General features: G+C 43.8%; 1 protein-coding gene across 2 annotated transcripts in view; it reads left to right on the top strand.

Moving 5' to 3' along the window:
- Window positions 1-19,588, top strand: part of LOC134356939 (semaphorin-3G-like) — a 224,896-nt gene that overhangs the window by 94,572 nt on the left and 110,736 nt on the right. For both annotated transcript variants that reach the window (XM_063068205.1, XM_063068204.1), the window contains exon 2: window positions 16,330-16,490. In XM_063068205.1, the coding sequence (XP_062924275.1) occupies window positions 16,330-16,490 (161 nt within the window). The remainder of the gene's footprint in view (window positions 1-16,329; window positions 16,491-19,588) is intronic.

Below are 19,588 nucleotides of genomic sequence, written 5' to 3'. Positions count from 1 at the left end.
TTACATTGACATTATTTTTAAAAAAATTCCAGCTGTGGTGGCAACAGTCTATGTGCGTGGGAGCATTTCAGTTACTGCGCAGCTTAGAGGGAAGTCAAAATCTCGGGGGCATACGTTTGAGGTGAGGGGGGGGGAGATTTAAAAGGGACCTGAGGAGCAACCTTTTCACGCGGAGGGTGGTGAGTACGTGGAACGAGCTGCCAGAGAAGGTGGTTGAGGCAGATACATCACTTGGATGGGTATGTGGAGTGATGGGACTTAAAAGGATATGGGCCAAATGCAGGAAATTGGGACTAGCTGGGTGGGGACCATGATATGGACTCATTGAGCTGAATGGTCTGTAGGCATGCTGTATTGACAAACATCGTGATCCATGGCCATGACGTGAAATAGTTGCTCGATGGTCAGCATGGATGTGATGGCAGAAGATCCTGTTTCCTTGCTCTGACAATGAAATCTGAGAGACAGGTGTGAACATACAGTCTCCAAAGCTCGCTGTAAAGGGCCTCAAACTTTAGAGTCACAGAGTCATTAACCTACCAACCAGCTCTACCAGCTGTGTCACCATGACACCCACCATCCACTGAGGCACGTACAGGAAAATAAAGAAATACACTAGAATTTATGAACAATTATAAATAACAAAGACTGAAGAACAACTAACGTGCAAAAAAAGACAAACCGTACAAAAAAAAAGAAAAAATACTGAGAACGTGAGCTGAAAGTGAGTCTGCAGGTTGTGGAGTCAGTTCAAAGAAAATTTATTATCAAAATACATATATGTCACCATATACAACCCTGAGATTCATTTTTGTGGGCATACTCAATAAATTCATAGAATGAAAACCATAACAGAATCAATTCTCTGGATTCTTTCAAAAAAGAGTTAGATGGAGCTCTTAAAGATAGCGGAGTGAAGGGATATGGGGAGAAGGCAGGAAAAGGGTACTGATTGTGGATGATCAGCCATGAACACAGTGAATGGTAGTGCTGGCTCGAAGGGCTGAATGGCCTACTCCTGCACCTATTGTCTATAATGAAGGATTGAGGTGAGTGAAATTATCCATGCTGGTTCAGGAGCCTGGTGGTTGCAGGGTAATAATTATTCCAGAACTTGGTGGGATGGGACCTAAGGCTTCTGTACCTTCTGCCCAAGGGTAGTAGTCATAGTCCTAGTCATACTTTATTGATCCCGAGGGAAATTGGTTTTCGTTAGTTGCACCATAAATAATTAAATAGTAATAAAACCATAAATAATTAAATAGTAATATGTAAATTATGCCAGGAGATAAGTCCAGGACCAGCCTATTGGCTCAGGGTGTCTGACCCTCCAAGGGAGGAGTTGTAAAGTTTGATGGCCACAGGCAGGAATGACTTCCTATGACGCTCTGTGCCGCATCTCGGTGGAATGAGTCTCTGGCTGAATGTACTCCTGTGCCCAACCAATACATTATGTAGTGGATGGGAGACATTGTCCAAGATGGCATGCAACTTGGACAGCATCCTCTTTTCAGACACCACCCTCAGAGAGTCCAGTTCCATCCCCACAACATCACTGGCCTTACGAATGAGTTTGTTGATTCTGCTGGTGTCTGCTACCCTCAGCCTGCTGCCCCAGCACACAACAGCAAACATGATCGCACTGGCCACCACAGACTCGTAGAACATCCTCAGCATCGTCCGGCAGATGTTAAAGGACCTCAGTCTCCTCAGGAAATAGAGACGGCTCTGACCCTTCTTGTAGACAGCCTCAGTGTTCTTTGACCAGTCCAGTTTATTGTCAATTCGTATCCCCAGTGAGAAAAGAACATGGCCTGAATGATGGATGTCCTTGATGATGGATGCTGCCTTCCCGAGGCAGTGCTCCTTGTAAGTGTGCCGAATGTGGGGAGGGCTGTACTGGGCTGTATCCTGTGTGTAGACTTTTCCATTCCTGGGTATTGCTGTTTCCATTCCAGGCTATGAAACAATCAGTCAGGAAACTTTCCAGGATCATTGAGCTACCTATGGGGTTTTAAGACCCACGGGTAAAGCAATTGACCATTCCTTTTCATTTACAACTGTACCATTCATCTGTGTCCCTCCCCTTACCTGTGACTGTCAGACATTAACATTTGTTTGAAATAGCCACACAGTTAAATCTGTGGAGACATGATCCATGAAATGGTATCTGTGCCCACGAACCAGTCACTCCCTCTTCAATAAATAAGCAGTCACAACTTTATTAACCAGCAGCCCACACAGAGTGAAATATCAGAAAGTTGTCTCCTCCATAGTTTACTTACAGTTGTTTTAGCTGCTGCGAAATAGCTTCTGTAATCAAAACCGTTCCCTGGCACTTTTTTAATGCTTTGGATTCTGGCATTGGAAGCCAGAACAAAAACTTCGACAATCTTATGCACTCTGGTCATAAGCACAGGTAATGAGAAGGATCTGTTAACAAGAGGTTTTTCGCTTAGCGCAGTGCAGGAATGGCAGTAAATGAATTGCTGTGCCAGCGGAAAGTGGTTTGAAGCTATCAATATCTAGTGACGTAAAAGTTGGCTTGACTTATTGGGCCTGAATTATATCCATGGGAATATATTGAGCAGGCTCGTCATACTATGCTGCCAAGTCTCCGGATCTGCCCTGGAGTTTCCATGAATTATGACAACATCTCCAGGTCTTTGTTCTCCTTATGAAGCAAAGAGTAATGAGCAAAAAGGTAATAAAATTACTAGTTCTTTTGAAAATCTTTGTCCACTGCCTGTAAAAGTGTTGAATGTAGCATCAACAGATATTTGACCTCAGCTGGGATTTGTTTGGCTTTCTGATTGGTTGGGATGGTGGGGTATCATCAAGATTGGCCGGTTATTCAGCCAATGTGGGTGGTAGTATGGGGAATGTAGGAGCCAGAAAGGCACATGGTGACCACTCCGGGAGCATGTCTAATAAGTGCTGGCAACTATCAGCCCAGCTCAGCAGGAGGAAAGGATTTAGATTGCTTTTGTTGGCTGTTTGCTGTCTCTCAGGAAACTGCCGTGTGATGCCGAGGCCTCACTGTGAAACAGGAGTGAAAGACAGCCAAGATGGATCATGACAGGCCCATCCATTCCCTGCCTTGGCTTTCAATGGTACTGTGATTGTCAGCGTTACATAAAAAGGCCATTCAGCCCTTTGTGCCTGTCTTGGGATTATAGCCACCTCAACGACTCTCAGAATAGTTCTTTAACAAAACCTGATAGATGTGATGTCAAAGAATTTATCCAATCCCTGCTTTCAACTGATGTTACATGGAAGAACACAGTTAGGTCCACTACCTTGTGTGTGATGAGGCCCTTCTTGATAGTGTCCTTAAGAGGCCTTTCTCTACATTTTAACATTAGGCCTCGGCTTCCCTTCATCAAAAGAAATGTTTTGTATCCTCTTGATGTCTGATAATTATTTTCTATCCTTTTGACGTTGTTGATAACTATTTTTGTCTTATTTATCCAATGATATATATGGACAAATCATAAATTTATTTCCAAATTCATTATAACAAAGAAGAAAGTCATTCAGCCCATCGAGTCAATGCCAACTTGTAGAGCAGTCCATGCCCTATAACCTATTCCTCTTTATGTTTCCACCAAGGTATCATATCCTCCTTCCCACAGATCTTACCCCTCACCTACATACTATCGATAATGTACCATGGTCAATTAAGCCACCAGCCCGCATCTCTTTGGGATGTGGAGGGGAAACCAGAACACCTAAAGGAAATTCACTTGGTCACTGGGAGTATGTGCGGACTCCTAACAGACAGCACTACAGGTCAGGACTGAACCTTGGTCAATGTAAGGCAGCAGGTGTGCCTGCTGAAGGGTTCAGACATGGTGGAATGTTTTCTCACTGGCAGAGGGTTCAAAGCCAGGAGAAAGCAAGTTAAAGAGTTAACGTGAAGATCCTGAGGGATGTGAGGAAAAATGTTTTTACTCACTGTGGTAACTGTGTCTGCCCCCACTACACTTTTTCTACAGCTGCAAAACCACATTCTACAATCTGTTCTCATTTTTGCCACCTGGATGCACTTATGTATGGCATGATCGGTCCGGATGGCACACAGACAAAAGCTTTTCACTGTATTACTGTATTATTATGTATAATAAACCAATAATTAATACCAAACCCAGCCAGGTAATCTGACATGTTGGTTCATGGCCTTCTCTTGTGCCAAGATGAGGCCACCCTCAGGGTAGGGGGAGCAACAGCTTATATTCCATCTGGGTAGCCTCACACCTCATGGTATTGTGGTAAACCATGTATATATGTTGTAACTCGGTTACCTGTCTGGACACACCCCTCTGCTGACTGCCCCTGTGGCTCCTCCCACAGAATCCTGTATAAAGGTGTTCGTCTTGCCCCTCCCCCTCAGTCCGGGGGCAGACACTCACTGTGGAGGTCGTATTGTACAGCGAATAAAAGCCTTTCAGTATTTTTACCAAACTTCAGTCTTTTGGAGTAATTGAAGGTGCTTCAGTAATGAATATCAATTTCTCCTTCCATTAAAAAAAATACCTCTCCTCCTCTCCTATTCCCTACTTTGGCCTCTCACCTCTTTTCACCTGCCTATCACCTCCCTCTGGGTCCCCTCCTCCTCCCATTTCCTATGGTCCATTGTCCTATCCAGTCAGATTCCCACCTCTCCAGCCTTTTACCTTTCCTAACCACCTGGCACACCTATCACCGTCTAGCTATCCTCTTTCCTCTCCCCCCACCCTTTTATTTTGGCATCTTCCCCTTTCCTTTCCAGACCTGAAGTAGGGTCTCGGCCTGAAACGTCAAGTGTTTATTCATTTCCATAGATGCTGCCTGACCGGCTGAGTTCCTCTAACATTTTGTGTGTGTAGTTAGGTAACCTGCCTTGATGTTTTACTCTTTGTTTGGCAGTTATCACGCCCAAATTTTCAAGTGAAGAACAAACTAAACCAGTCCATAGTATCCAGGACATCTTCAAGGAGTGATACTTCAAAAAGGTGCCATCGTCATTAAGGACCCCCCATCAAGTAGGACATGCCCTCTTCTCATTGCTTCCATCAGGGAGGAGGCATACACTCAACAATTTAGGAACAGCTTCTTCCCTCTGCCATCCAATTCCTGAATGGACATTGAACCCATGAACCCTACCTCACTACTTTTTTATTTTCTTATTTTGCATTACTTATTTAATTTAACTATTTAATATATATACATTTCATGTAATTCACATGTTTTTTTTCTCTATTATTATATTTTACATTGTACTACTGCGTAAAGACAACAATTTTCATGACATGTGCCGGAGATTTTAAACCTGATTCTGATTCTGATCTAGAGGGCACAAATACAAAATAAGAGAGTAGATATTTAAAAGAGACCTGAGAAGTAATTTATTTACACAGTGGGTAGCAAGGGCTTAGGATGAGCTGCTGGAGGAAGTGGTTGAGGCGGGTACAAATGGAACATTTAAGAGACACTTGGATAGGTATATGGAGAGGAAGATGTTGGAGGGTTATGGGCAGAACACAGACAACTGAGGCTAGCTGTGGTTGACATGAACCAGTCAGGCCGAAGGGCCTCTTTCTATGCTGTGTTACTCTATGACTCCATGAGTGAGTTCTAAAACCGGTTTGGATTGTCAGCAGACTGAGGAAACTATGAAAACAGTGCGCTGTGTCCTAGCTGTGGGATGCCTTTGGGCAGACCTCTAGTAGCAATTGCTTCTGTGTCCGTGAGCATCTGAACAATACATGTGTTTGAAAACATTAACTGGTCTTGGAGCCCTGAGTGAAGAGATGTTGACAGGGAAGGAAAAAGGTCATGTGGCTTGCTCACTTTTGTGACCTAAAATTACCTCCAACTAAACATTGGGAAGACTGGGTGCATTGTGTTTGATTTCCTGCCCACCGATCTCCTCCACAGCAACCGTCTGAGGCTGGAGAAAATTGTTTGTCTAATTCCTCCGGAGCTTTGCACTACCCCCTCAAATCTGCCGCTACTGAAACCTTCATCCATGTCCTTGTTAACTCTGGACGTGACTGCTTAATAATTTATTTAAAGAGATACAGTGCAGAATCGGCCCTTCAGCCCCCTTGAGCTGTTCTGCCCAGCAATACCCTGATATAATCCTAGGCTAATTATTGGACAATTTACAATGACCAACTAACCTATCAACTGCTACGTCTTTGGACTGTGGTAGGAAACCGGTTGCATCGCAGCCTGGAGTGGAGGCTCCAATGCGTAGGATGGCAAGGGGCTGCAGAGGGTTGTAGAATCAGCAAGTTCCATCACAAGTACAACCCTCCCCACTATCGAAGACATCTTCAATAAATAGTCTCTCAGGAAGTGGCATCCATCATTAAGTACCCTCGCTGCTGGGACGCACCCTCTGTGCATTACTATCACCCAGAAGGAGGTACAGGGGTTTGAAAACCCACACTCAACAGTTTCCTCCCCTCCGCCATCAGATTTCTGAATAGATTAGATTAGACTAGATTAGATTCAACTTTATTGTCATTGTGCCGAGTCCAGATACAAAGCCAATGAAATGCAGTTAGCATCTGACCAGAAGTGCAAAGAGTAGTGTTATTTACAAAATAACTGGGAATAAAAAGTAAGTGCTACAGCACACAAATATAAAAGCACTGAGACAGTACAATACGGGTGCAATACTGCTTAGCACTGTGATGAGAGGTTCAGCAGGGTCACAGCCTCAGGGAAGAAGCTCTTCCTGAGCCTGCTGGTGCGGGAGCGGAGGCTCCTGTAGCGCCTACCGGATGGGAGGAGAGTAAAAAGTCTATGGTTAGGGTGAGATGCATCCCTGATAATGCTTTTCCCCCTGCCCAGGCAGCGTTTATGGTAGATGTTCTCAATGGTGGGCAATTGGGTGCGGATAATCCACTGGGCAGTTTTCACCACACGCTGGAGTGCTTTGCAGTCCGATACAGGACAATTGCCATACCACACTGAGATGCAGTTGGTGAGTATGCTCTCAATGTTACAGCGGTAAAAGTCCATCAGTATCCTGGGACAGAGGTGAGCTTTCTCAATGCTCCGCAGGAAGCAAAGGCACTGTTGCACCTTCTTGATCAGGATGGAGGAGTTCAAGGACCAGGTGAGATCCTCGGAAATGTGGACCCCAAGGAATTTGAAGCTTGATACACGCTCCACTACAGTTCCGTTGATGTAGATGGGGACGTGAGTGTGGCTCCTAGCATGCCTGAAGTCCACAATGATCTTCTTGGTCAGAAACCCATGAATACTACCTCAATACTTATTCTTCTGCACTATTTATTTAATTTATAATATTTAAGTGTTGTACTGTAGTACTGAAACGAAAGTCTGTGATAATAGACCTGGCTCAGGTTCTGATTCAGACACACACAGCTACCAGGGCTTCAGTGAATGCTCTGTGACAGGGTGATGAAAGCGGGGCTGGAAGGGGTGACCTGCCCTCCAATTTTCAACCACCCTCTTTCTGACACTCTGGGCAGAGCCTTCAAACCACCGCCCCCACCCTCGCACTCCACAGCCACTCACTGTCCACTGCAAATAAACTAGATGGGAGTCGGGCCCTGACAATGTGAGGTAAATGTCAGGAGTGGAATAGCAGATCAAAACCAGAGTGATGGAAGACAGGCTGACTGGAATGCATGAGGGGCCTGGGCTTAATTTAAAGAATGAAGCATGTCAAACTGAGATGCCAGCCTAATTTTAAATGACTGGTGGTTGACAGGTCTGTTGCAATAGCTCTCTTTTCCTTGAATACCTCTCTCTCTCTCTCTCTCTCTCTCTCTCTCTCTCTCTCTCTCTCTCTCTCTCTCTCTCAAGAAAATGATTTTGTCTCTCTTTCACTGGACAATATGGTATAATTCTCTCTCTCTTTCTCTCTCTCTCACTTTGTCTTTCTCTCTCTCTCCCAACAAAATATTATCTCTCTCTCTCACTGAACAATATGGTATAATTCTCTCTCTCTCTCTCTGTCTCTCTGTCTGTCCCTCTCTCTCTGTCTCTCTCTCTTTCTTTCTCTCTCTCTCTCTCTTTCTCTCTCCTGCTCTCTCCCTCTCTTTCTCTCTCTTTCACTCCCATTCTCTCTCTCTCTTTCACTCTGGACAAAACAATATCATTTTGACCACTTCTAAGCTAAAAATGGGCATTTTATTTTGGTTCTAATTGTGTTCTTTCTTGTAAAAAATGGGAATAATTTATGTTTTCTGAATGCTGCCTGTGATGCTGCTATGTTACTCATTGTAGTTGTGTTTAGGACAATGAACCACTTTCACTTTGGATACTGGAGGAAAAGTCAGTATTCAAACTGGCTTAGTTGGTGAACCAGATCCAAATGTTTTGGTGTGAGTTATGATAAGTATTGCTGCAGAGAACTTGTGGGGTGGAGAGAACTGGAAACAAAATATCTTGGAACAGACGAACATGAAGGCTGAAATAAGAGCAGTTTTCTGGAGAAAATACCATCGATACGAGTGCATGATGTCAAGCCGGCTCTGACAGATCGAGGTGAACTATGTGCACTATCAGATCTGACAGAGGCTGAAATGTGACTGCTGCAGAGAGTAGTCGATGTCACCACTTTCCTGGGACGTCTGAATGAGAATAGCCCGGAACTCTCTCGGAATTCACAGGATTCCTGTGCTGAGGAAAGTGACTGCGTGTTGCTGGATGAAGACCATGACTGAAGACAGGCTTTCAGTGTCACTTGTGTCGGCTAAGCTCGGAGACACAAGAGATACTGGAATCTGGAGCAACACACAAAGCGTTGGAGAAACTCAATAGGTCAGGCAGCATCCGTGGAGGGAAATGGACAGTCTCCGAGCAAATATACACACACAAAATGCTAGGGGAACTCAACATCTACAGAAAAGGGTAAATAGTTGATGCTTTGAGCCAAGACCCTTCATCAGGACTGGAAAGGAAGAGGAGAAATCAGAGCCCAAGCAAATGTGTCCAAGTTATGCTTGGAAATCTTTGCTGTTAGATGGAGGGGTTGCCAACATTGCTTTGTTTTCTGGAAAATCCTGCATCAAAGACTCAGTTCCCTCAGGGATTCTTGCCCTTGGGTCAGGGATACCTACCTCTAGAATTTTGTCATCTCTTTACTTCATTATAACAAGTGTTGGCTGCCTTACTCACACTTCCTGAATAAACTTTTCCCAGGGTGTTTTAACAAGCAATAGAAGCAATTCTCTGGAGCAGCACTAGAGTGCATAAAGAGAGACGGTTATTGCCATCAGTAACCTGCGGACATATACTCTGTTCAGAGTCATAGAGAGGGCAGAAAAATAATTGACAGCAGAAGCAGAGAGTCAAGATAATACCATAAGGCATAGGAGAAAAATTAAGCCATTCAGCCCATCGAGTCTGCTCTGCCATTCCATCATGGCTGATTTATTATCCCTCTTGACCCCTTCTCCAGCTTTTCATTTATTTACTTATTGACATTCAGTGTGGAATAGGCTTTTCCTGTCCTTTGAGCTGCACTGCTCAACAATCCTCCAGTTTAACCCTAGCCGAATCACAGCACGATTTACAATGACCAATTTGCCTACCAACTGGTATGTCTGTGGACTGTGGGAGGAAACCGGAGCACCCGGAGGAAACCCATGTTTTCATGGGTAGAATGTACAAACTCTTTACAGGCAGTAGCGGGATTTGAACCTGGGTCACTGGTACTGTAAAGCATTATGCTAACCACTACACTGCTGTGCCTTCTCCCTATTACCTTTGATACCCTTACTAATCAAGAGCCTGTCAACTTCCACTTTAATTATACCCAATGACAGCTGTTTATGGCAATGAATTCCACAGATTCATCACCCTCTGGTTAAAGAATTTCCTCCTTACCCCTGTTCTGAAGGATGTATTCTGCCGCTGTGCCCACTCATCCTTGACTCTCCCACTACAGGAAACATCCTCTCCACATCCACTCTATTTAGGCCTTTCAATATTCAAAGATTTTCAATGAGATTTCCCCCTTCCCCCCATTCTTCCCAACTGCAGCAAGTACAGGCCCAGAGCCACCAAGGGCTCCTCATACGTTAACCCTTTCATTCCCGGATTGTTCTTGTGAAGCTCCTCCGGGACCCTCCCCAATGTCAGCACAACCTTCCTTGGATAAGGGGCCCAAAACTGCTCGCAATACTCCAAGAGCAGCCTGACTAATGCCTTATAAAGCCTCAGCCTTAGATGAGGTGAATTAGTGTATAGTACAAATCCTCAGCCCCTTCAGACCCGTTATAAATGCGTGCGAATCTCTTCTTGTGCCTCCGAGGCCGAGTTTTAAGCAAATGAACTTCCTCAGTACAGAGAATTGATTTCCATGCTGAGTGAATAGTGAAGGTGATGAAATATATTTACACCTCAGGGCCTGGGTTTGAAGCAGGGTGAAGTCACCCAAAACCTGGCAACCAGATACATTTCTGTTACAGAATGGGGATGATGAGAAGCCAGAGGTTAGAAAACAAAGATGGTCTGTTTTAAGCATAATCTAGTTTTATTATTATTTCCTGAGAAATGTCACAAGGGGTAACTTCTGATGGCCGAGTGGCAAAGCACTGAATTGTGTTTGAGCAGTAATTCATTTCAGCCATTCATAGAAGAATTGTCTTGGTTGGATAAAGACACTGATTCAAGCTTCTGGCATTCTGAACTCTATCACCTGCTCTGTTTCCATAAAGGAGCTTGAGAGACGTCTCGGAATACAGAACTGGAATTGACTCTTTCATCCCACAGAGTCTGTGCCAAACATAATGTTGCATTAAACTAAATCCCTTCTGCCTGTACATGATCCATATTCCTCCATTCCCTCCATATTGAAGTGTCTAAATTAATGTCTTCTAAATGCTACTGGGTGGAGGGGGGCACAGTAGCATAGCAGTTAACATACCATTTCACGGCACCAGCGATCACCAATTCTTACCACTGTCTGTGAGGAGTTTGTACGTTTTCCCTGTGGCTGTGTGGGTTTCCTCCAGGTGCTCTGGTTTCCTACCACAGTCCAAAGACGTACAGTTAGGATTAGTGAGTTGTGGGCAGCTATCTAATAAGGTGTTTTCCTAAAATGTATGGCGCTCAAAGGGGTTGGCACAGTAACATTATGTTCTTACAGCACCAGCCCGCAGCGCTCAATTTCGCCATTGTCTGTAAGGTATTGATGCCCACGACTTCGTGTGTATCCTCCCACATCCGGAGGACATACGGGTCAGTAGATTGATTGGTCACCCTTCAGCTTGTACTCGTTCCTCCTCCCCCCACCTTCTGATTCTGGCGTCTTTCCCCTTACTTTCCAGTCCTGATGAAGGGTCTCACCCCAAAACATCAACTGTCTGTTGCTTCGATTGATGCTGCCTGACCTGCTGAGTTCCTCTAGCACCTTCTTTTTGTATTTCAGATTTCCAGTATCTGCATTTTTTCACTTAATTTCACTTTAAGATGATTTGGACAAATTAACTGAAAGGGCAAGTAGAACATAGAACACAGAACAGTACAGCACAGAAACTAGCCCTTTGGCCCACCAGGTAAATGCAATATATCATGAATAAGTACACAGGTCAAATGATATGTTGCCCTTCAGTATAAATGGTTTTACGTATAGAAGCAGGAATATCTTATGATTATATACAGCCTTGGTATGATCACATCTGGAGTCCCATGTACAGTTTTAGTCTCTGTACCTCGCATGAAATGTACTTGCTTTGCAGACAGTTCAGTGAAGAGTGATCAGACTGATTCTTTGGGATTATCATATGAAGAGCGATCGAATCGACTAAGCTTGTATTCACTAGAGATTAGAAAATGAGAGGAGATCTCAGTGAAACGCGCAATATTATGACAGGGCTTGACATATTGAATGTGGGGAGGATATTCCCTGGGAAGTCACACTCTCAGGATAAATGGTAAGGTGTTTAAGACTGAATTGTGGAGAAATCACTGGACATACTTGAGAGAGAAGTAGGTAGATTCTGGACATGAAATACATCAAGGAGTATGAAGAGGGGGAGAGAAGATGTATTGACACTAAGGATCAGTTGTGATAGTATTGTCTTCCGTCTGCAAAACCCTAAACTCAAAAGAAGATTTTAAACCCTTTCCAATATAGATATCTACGGGTATTCTCACTATAGGGAGGTTTTCAAGGACGAGCTTACTTACCTGTCTAGTCTCTGTGGTGTGGTCTATCTGCCAATACCCACTGGTGGAGAGGTGGGTTCCCTTTCCCTACTGAAGAGGAGCTATTTCCAGCTGACAAAGTAGTTCAAACACAGTTTATTTTATTTTTAATGATACATACTGTATTTAAATTTAAGTAAGTGATTCTTCACACATTTAACACTCACAGAGGATTTCTGATTTATAAAAGATTTCCAAATTACAAAAGATTTACACACTGCAAAGGATTTCCAAACACGGGTACAATTCCAATGAAAAGCAGATGAGTAGGTCATCCATCATAGAACCCAAAGACTGTGGAATGAATTCTATCTCTTCTTTGTCTCAACTGTCGCCAGTGTTTCCTAATATTTATACTGTTTGCTACTAGATGGTATCATCTGCCTGTGATGTTTTCCAGATACCTTTGCTGGGACAAAATAATTCACACAGATAGTCTAAAAGCCCCTGAGGGTCGTGGTGCAAATAAATTAGCTGTAGTTTCTGGTTTAATATAGGCCAATTAACATAGCCCCATTGTTTTGTGTCTGGCTAATACAGACAAGAAGTCTGATGGTCACATCACTTTGCAAGCCACATCTCTCAGCAGCCAGCCCAGGTGTCCTTTTAACTTCAAACAGATTGCTCTTTGCAAATTACAAGCACTGAAGGCTGGTTCTTGCCTACAACAAGAAGTTGAGCAAAGAATATGTGTGGAAGATTAATTTTGCCACAATCAACTCTTTGGCCCTTTGGAAAGGTTATGCTGCTGCATTAGAAAAACTGAAATTGGCAATATTCCTCTTGGGTCCTGGAACGTGGATACCTTCAATCCAATTCTTCAAATCTACTTCAAAGTTGGTTTGAAAATTGGTTTAATTCTACATAATAATTCTTGGTTTAGTTTGTTGAATCCTTTGAAGGTTAGCTTTATTGTTCACATGTACATCGAAACAGAGTGAAATGTGTTGTTTGCATCAACGATCAGCACAGTCTCTCAGGATGTGCTGGGGGCAGCCTGCAGGTATCATCTTGTTTCTGTTGTCAACATGGCATACCCACAACTCACTAACTCTAACCCATAGGCCTTTGGAATGTGCAGAGAAGCCAGAGAAAGTGGAAGAAACCCACGCGGTCATTGGGGAGGATGTACAGATTCCTTACAGACAGTGGTGGGAATCGAGCCCCTGTTGCTGGTGCTGTAAAGTGTTACCCTAACCACTATACTTCTGTGCTAATTTGCTGCCCTGTATGCTACCGTATTACCCCTGATCCAGACCAAAGTGTCAAAGGGTCCTGCATCACTCAGGTGGAGAGAAATTTGTTCATCATTTGCCTCATAATTAGAATGAAAAGCTGATCTTTAATTGTGGCTCTTGGAATCTCAACACACATGGTTCACCACAAATTGATTTTGAAGTGTGACGTTTGCCTCTCACAAAAAAGACAATGAGATAAATTAGCAGAAGGACCCATCTTAGAAAGGGGAAGGAGGAGGTCACGAGCTCGAGTCTACCCAGTTCTTGGCCAATCGCACCCCCAGCTCATGTCCAGGTTGTGGTCTGATTAAAGTATAACTCCCCAGGCCAGGATCTGCATTATGAGGCAGTTCATTCAAAACAGAAATCAGTCTAGTGAACCCACAGTGCAGGACCTCCAGGGTAAGTACGCGTCAACCCTGGGGAGTTTATTTGGACACAGAACAGGTAATCCATCAGTGAAGCAAGCTACATACCATGCTGCAACTTGTAGAACACACAATTGAACCCTGCCAATAAGCTCCACTCAGAGAATGAATTCAAAATATATCTGGTTTCCCAGGTCTTAAATCTCTAGAAAATATATATGTAGATTATAACCTGATATGATGTATACAAAGATGCTTCCTTGCAAACTACTCAGGGCAACTTACAGTAGCCAATTAACATACCATTCCCATGAACTTCCCCCTAGTTTCTTCCACTCATCTCAAAGTTCAAAGTATGTACTGTATATGCCACCATATACCACCTGGAGATTCATTTCATTGCGGGCAATCATAGTAGAACAAAGAAATACAACAAAATCAATGAAAAAATACACACAAACAGACTGACGAATAATCAGCACGCAAAAGAAGACAAGCTGTGCAAATAGAGAAAAACAAATAAAGATAATAAATCTACAGACTGCAGTGATAGTAGTTTGGAAGAAGTTTGTTCGTCGTGTGCCATGTTGTATTGACATGGGCGTTCATGGTCTTTCCATGACCATGATTGTTCGTGGCAATTTTTTCTGTCGAAGTGGTTTGCCATTGCCGCCTTCTGGGCAGTGTCTTCACAAGACGGGTGAGCCCAGCCATTATCAATACTCTTCAGAGATTGTTTGCCTGAAGTCAGTGGTTGCATAACCAGGACTTGTGATCTGCACCGGCTGCTCATACGACCATCCACCACCTGTTCCCGTGGCTTCCCGTGACCCTGAATCGTGGTGCGGCGGGGAGTGGGGGGCTAAGCAAGTGCTGCGGCTTGCCCCAGAGTGAATTGCAGGCTAGCAGAGGGAAGGAGCACCTAACACCTCCTTTGGTAGAGACATATCTCCACCCTTCCACCCACGCAGAGTGGTATATATAGTAATTTTGTGAGTTGCCCGTAAAAGATTACTGTGAATCACGAGCGCCATCTTGGAGACTTATCTACACAATCAGGGAGATTTACAATGGGCAGTTAACCTACTAACCTAGATGCCTTTGGGATGTGGGATGAAATTAGATCACACAGAGGAATCCGTGTGGTGAAAGTGAGAATGTGAAAAGCAAAAAGAACGTCAGTGAGCGGAAGTTCAGTGGGCGATAATACCTTGTTAGTGAGAGAGGTCAGAGGAGAATGATCAGACTGGTACAAGCTGACAGGAAGGTGAAAGTAACTCATTTAACTTCATGTTACAGCAGTGGTGTGAAGAACAGCATCTATGAATTCACTACATGTCAAACTTTGAATTGGACGGGCTACAGCAGCAGAAGACAACGAGCATACACTCAGTGGCCACTTTGTTAGCTCCAGGTGGTACATAATCAAATGGCCACTGAGTGTATGTTGTGCAATTTGTGAATTTGTTGCTGGAAAGCTGAAACAAAAGCGGAAAATTCCAGACAAAATATAAGGTGTTGTTGCTCCAGCCTGAGTGTAGCCTCATTGCGGCAGTAGAGGAGACCATGGACGAAGCAGACAGAGCTTACCTGCCCCTACACCTCCTCCCTCACTACATTCAAGGCCCCAAACAGTCCTTTCAGGTGAGGCGATATTTCACCTGTGAGTTATGGGGGTCACCTACTGTATCTGGTGCTCCTGGTGACATAGATTGGGAGGCCCCTTTGCTGAGCACCTACGCTCTGTCTGCTAGAAAAAACATGATCTCCCAGTGGCCGCCCATTCTACTTTCCATTCACATTCCAACATGTCAGTCCATGGCCTCCTCTACTGCTGTGATGAGGCCACACTCAGCTTGGAGGAGCAACACCTCATATTCCAGCTGGATAACCCCCAACCTGATGGCATGAACATTAATTTCTCAAACTTCCAGTAAAGACCTCCCTTCATGATTGCCCATTCTCATTTCCCTCTCTCTCTCCTTACCTGCCCATCACCTCCCTCTGGTGCTCCTCCCCTTTCCCTTTCTTCTATGACCTTCTACCCTCTCCTATCGGATTCCCACATCTCCAGCCCTTTATCTCTTTCACCAATCAACTTCCCAGCTCTCCGCTCCCAGTTTCACTTATCACCTACTACCTTGTATTTATTCCTCCCCTCCCCCCACCTTCTTATTCTGACCGCATCTTTTTTCCCCAGTCCCAATGAAGGTTATCGGCCCAAAACGTTCACTGTTTATATTCATTTCCATAAATGCTGCCAGGTCTGTTGAGTTCCTCCAGCATTTTGTGTGTGTTGCTTGGAGTTCCAGTATCTGCAGATCTTCTAGTCAATAGGTTGTAGATTCAGTTCAGGGTTGAGCTGAGTGAAGTTATTCACAGCAGTTCAGGAGGCTGACAGTTGAAGGTAATAACTGTTCCTGAACTGGTGCTGTGGGACCTAAGGCTTCTGTACCTCCTATCCAAGGTAATGCAACATCTTTGGCAAGATGCATTGACTAACAATGTTGAGAATATAAACACCATTGTTTCCTTCGCTTTAGACCTCATGGCTGCCAATAGATCTGTTATCTTCTTTGGACTCCGTGGTTTCCTGGATTTCCGTTCAATGTTCCTGGATGAGTACCATGACCAGTTGTTCATCGGAGCTAAGGATACCTTGTACTCTCTTCAACTTGACCAGAAAGCAATCAATGCCAAAGAGGTAACTCATTCATTTTGTTTATTTTTCTGACATTGTTGAGGTGTTTTGGGGAATAATTCACTGATGATCATGAGGGCAGAGCTGTGATAATGTTGGTGATGATTGCTGCTGACTCCCAGGGTCCTTTTCAAGAGAGAATTCCCAATTTCTACCTCCTTTCTGTCTTGACGTAGACTGCAACATTAATAAGGAAAGTCAGGATGTTGTTTACACAAGTGGTGGAAGGGGGGAATTCTCACCTCAAAAGAGCTCTACACCCACAGGCAGTCTTCTCCAGCACTGCTGAAGGATAGAGAGCAAAGACAAGTTCAAATGGAGATCTGACAGGGTTTGACAGTAAATGATAGGGTCAAAGGGCCTTGTTTTTATTCACAGAATTTTTTAAAAGGCTCCTACTTTAGAAACCACCCAGGGGCTGAAGAAGAAATATTCAGAAAAAATTAAATGATATCAAGTATGGGGTCTCTTTGGCATGTATATTGTGGGTCAAAAGGCAAATTGTGCCAAGAAGAGAGCACCATTCTGGGATTATTCCCATAAAGCGGAGAATGATCAGTTCCTGATTAGGAAAGATATCAAAGCTTACAGGGAGAAAGCAGGAGAGTGGGTTTGAGAGGGATAATAAATCATCCATGATGGAATGACATAGCAGACTCGATGTGCAGAATGGACTAATTCTCCTCCTATGTCTTATGGTCTTATGCTCTTATCACTGGGAAAACGTGATCCAGAAAGGAAAGTCGGATTGCATCATGATCTACACAATGGAGATTTAAATAAACATAAGAACACTGCATATTTTTTTAACAGCTTTAACATAGCAAAAATGCCACAAGCTACTTTATCATAGAAATACTGAACATAAAATACACAGGTAGGTGGGTGGCAGGGTGGAGATACACTTCTACCTCCACTAGCCTGCAGGTCACCCTTGGGGAATGTCTATCACCCACTAAAGCCCCCCTCCCCCCAACCATGGTCATGTAAAGCCACAGGAGCAGGCGGTGGATGGTCGTATGAGCAGCTGGTGCATATCACAAGTCCTGGTTATGTGACCACTGATGCCAGGCAGACAATCCCTGAAGAGTATTGGCAATGGCTGGGGTCAGCTGTCTTGTAAAGACACTGCCCTGAAGAAGGCAATGGCAAAACACTTCTGTAGAAAGTTTGCCATATCAATCATGTTCGTGGATAGACCATGATAGCCCACTTCATTTAGACATGGCGCATAAAGATGGTGATGATGACACCTGTAAATATTAGGACAGATGACAGCCTAGTAGATGTTAGGGAAGACCTTAAAGGAAGAAAATGAGGCTCAGGGAATTTCAGTGCTTAATGCCTGGGCAATGGAAAAGGCACCTGTGGTGATGGTGCAATTAGGTCAGGGAGATTCCCAAGACCAGCACTTTGTTTGGGTGGGAGGGTGGAACGGGACTTGTTTTTTTTTTGCTTTGTCGCTTGTTATGTTCTATTTCATTGTGTTCTGTAATGTTCTGCCAAGCATCGTGAACATGCTATGTTGGTGTCAGAATGTGTGGTGACTCTTGTGGGCTGGCCGAGCACATCCCTGGCTGTGTTATTTGCTACTGTAAATGAAGCATTTCACCGTATGTTTCGATGTACATGTGATAAATAAATCTGAAAGACCGGAATTAGAGAAGAGGGAAACTGGAGAATTATAGGAGGTGGAGTTGATCAATCAGAATATATAACCTTTGTGCCACAATTAGTGACTAACAAGGAAGACTGTGTGCAGGATAAAATTAGAAAATGTTGGAACCACTCAACGGATCAGTATATGTGGAAGAGAAACATAATAAACACTTCAGTTCCGGGAGCCATTGTTAGAACAGCGTGTGGGATGATGTTTTTGTAGTTTTGAAGGAAAGGAGGTGATAAGATCTGAGCAAGAGAAAAATTTGCATTTAACTTACATGTTTGTATACAGGAAGGGCACTGGAAAACACCAAAAAGTGACTCTTCAAAATCTTTGTTACTACAGCCGATGGACTAGTGGGTCATTTATTTGGAATGTAGATGAAGAGAAATTTCTTTAATCAGAGAGTGGTGAATCCATGGAATTCATTGCCACAGGTAGGGTGGAGGCCAAGTCATTGGGTATATTTAAGGCAGAGGTTGATATATTCTTGATTAGTTAGGGCATGAGGGATATGGGGAGAAGGATATTCTTGATTAGTTAGGGCATGAGGGATATGGGGAGAAGGCAGGAGACTGGATCTGAGAGGGAAAATAGATCAACCACGATGAAATGGCATAGCAGACTCGATGGGCCAAATGGCCTAAATCTGCTTCTGTATCTTATAGTCTTATGGTTTCATAATCTTATCAAAATCATTGTTAAAGACAATGGACTCATCTCATCAGTGTATTCACAAACAGAGGAATGTGAAACAACCTACTAAAGACAGCTCACAAAATGGGCAAGTAATATTCACTGAGGAGAATGGTCTCATCAAACAGAGAACTATATGTATCCCATTACTCCTAACAGGTCCCTTGTTGTTTCACCCAGATGGATAGGACCTTTAACAAGAACAATGTAATATGTCACAACAAAAGAGAGCCAGCAAATCATAAACACGAGAAAGTTTGTAGATGCTGGAAATCAAAGCAACACACACAAAATATTGGACAAACTCAGCAGGTCAGGCAGCATCCATGGAAATGAGTAAACAGTTGGCATTTTGGGCTGAGACCCTTATTCAGGACTGGAAAGAAAGTGGGAAGATGCCAGAGTAAAAAGGTGGTGGGAGGGGAAGGAGGCTAGCTAGAAGGTGATAGGTGAAACCAGGTGGGTAGGAAAGGTAAAGGGTTGGAGAGGAAGGTATCTGATAGGAGAACAGAATGGACCATAGGAGAAAGGGAAAAAGGAGGGGACCCCGATGGAGGCGATAGGCAGGTGAGAAGATGTGAGAGGTCGGAGTGGGGAATAGAAGAAGAAGGAAGGGGGAAGGAAATTCCAGATTAACATGCAGGATAAACTCAGCAGGTCAGGCAGCATTAATGGAGAGGAATAAACAGTTGACGTTTTAGGCCAACACCCTTCATCGGGGTGAAAGGTGGATGAAACCAGA

Source organism: Mobula hypostoma, chromosome 15 (assembly GCF_963921235.1).
Source record: "Mobula hypostoma chromosome 15, sMobHyp1.1, whole genome shotgun sequence".
Lineage (NCBI taxonomy): Eukaryota > Metazoa > Chordata > Chondrichthyes > Myliobatiformes > Myliobatidae > Mobula > Mobula hypostoma.
Note: the sequence above shows the minus strand (reverse complement) of the source record. Positions and strands in the feature narration are given on the sequence as shown.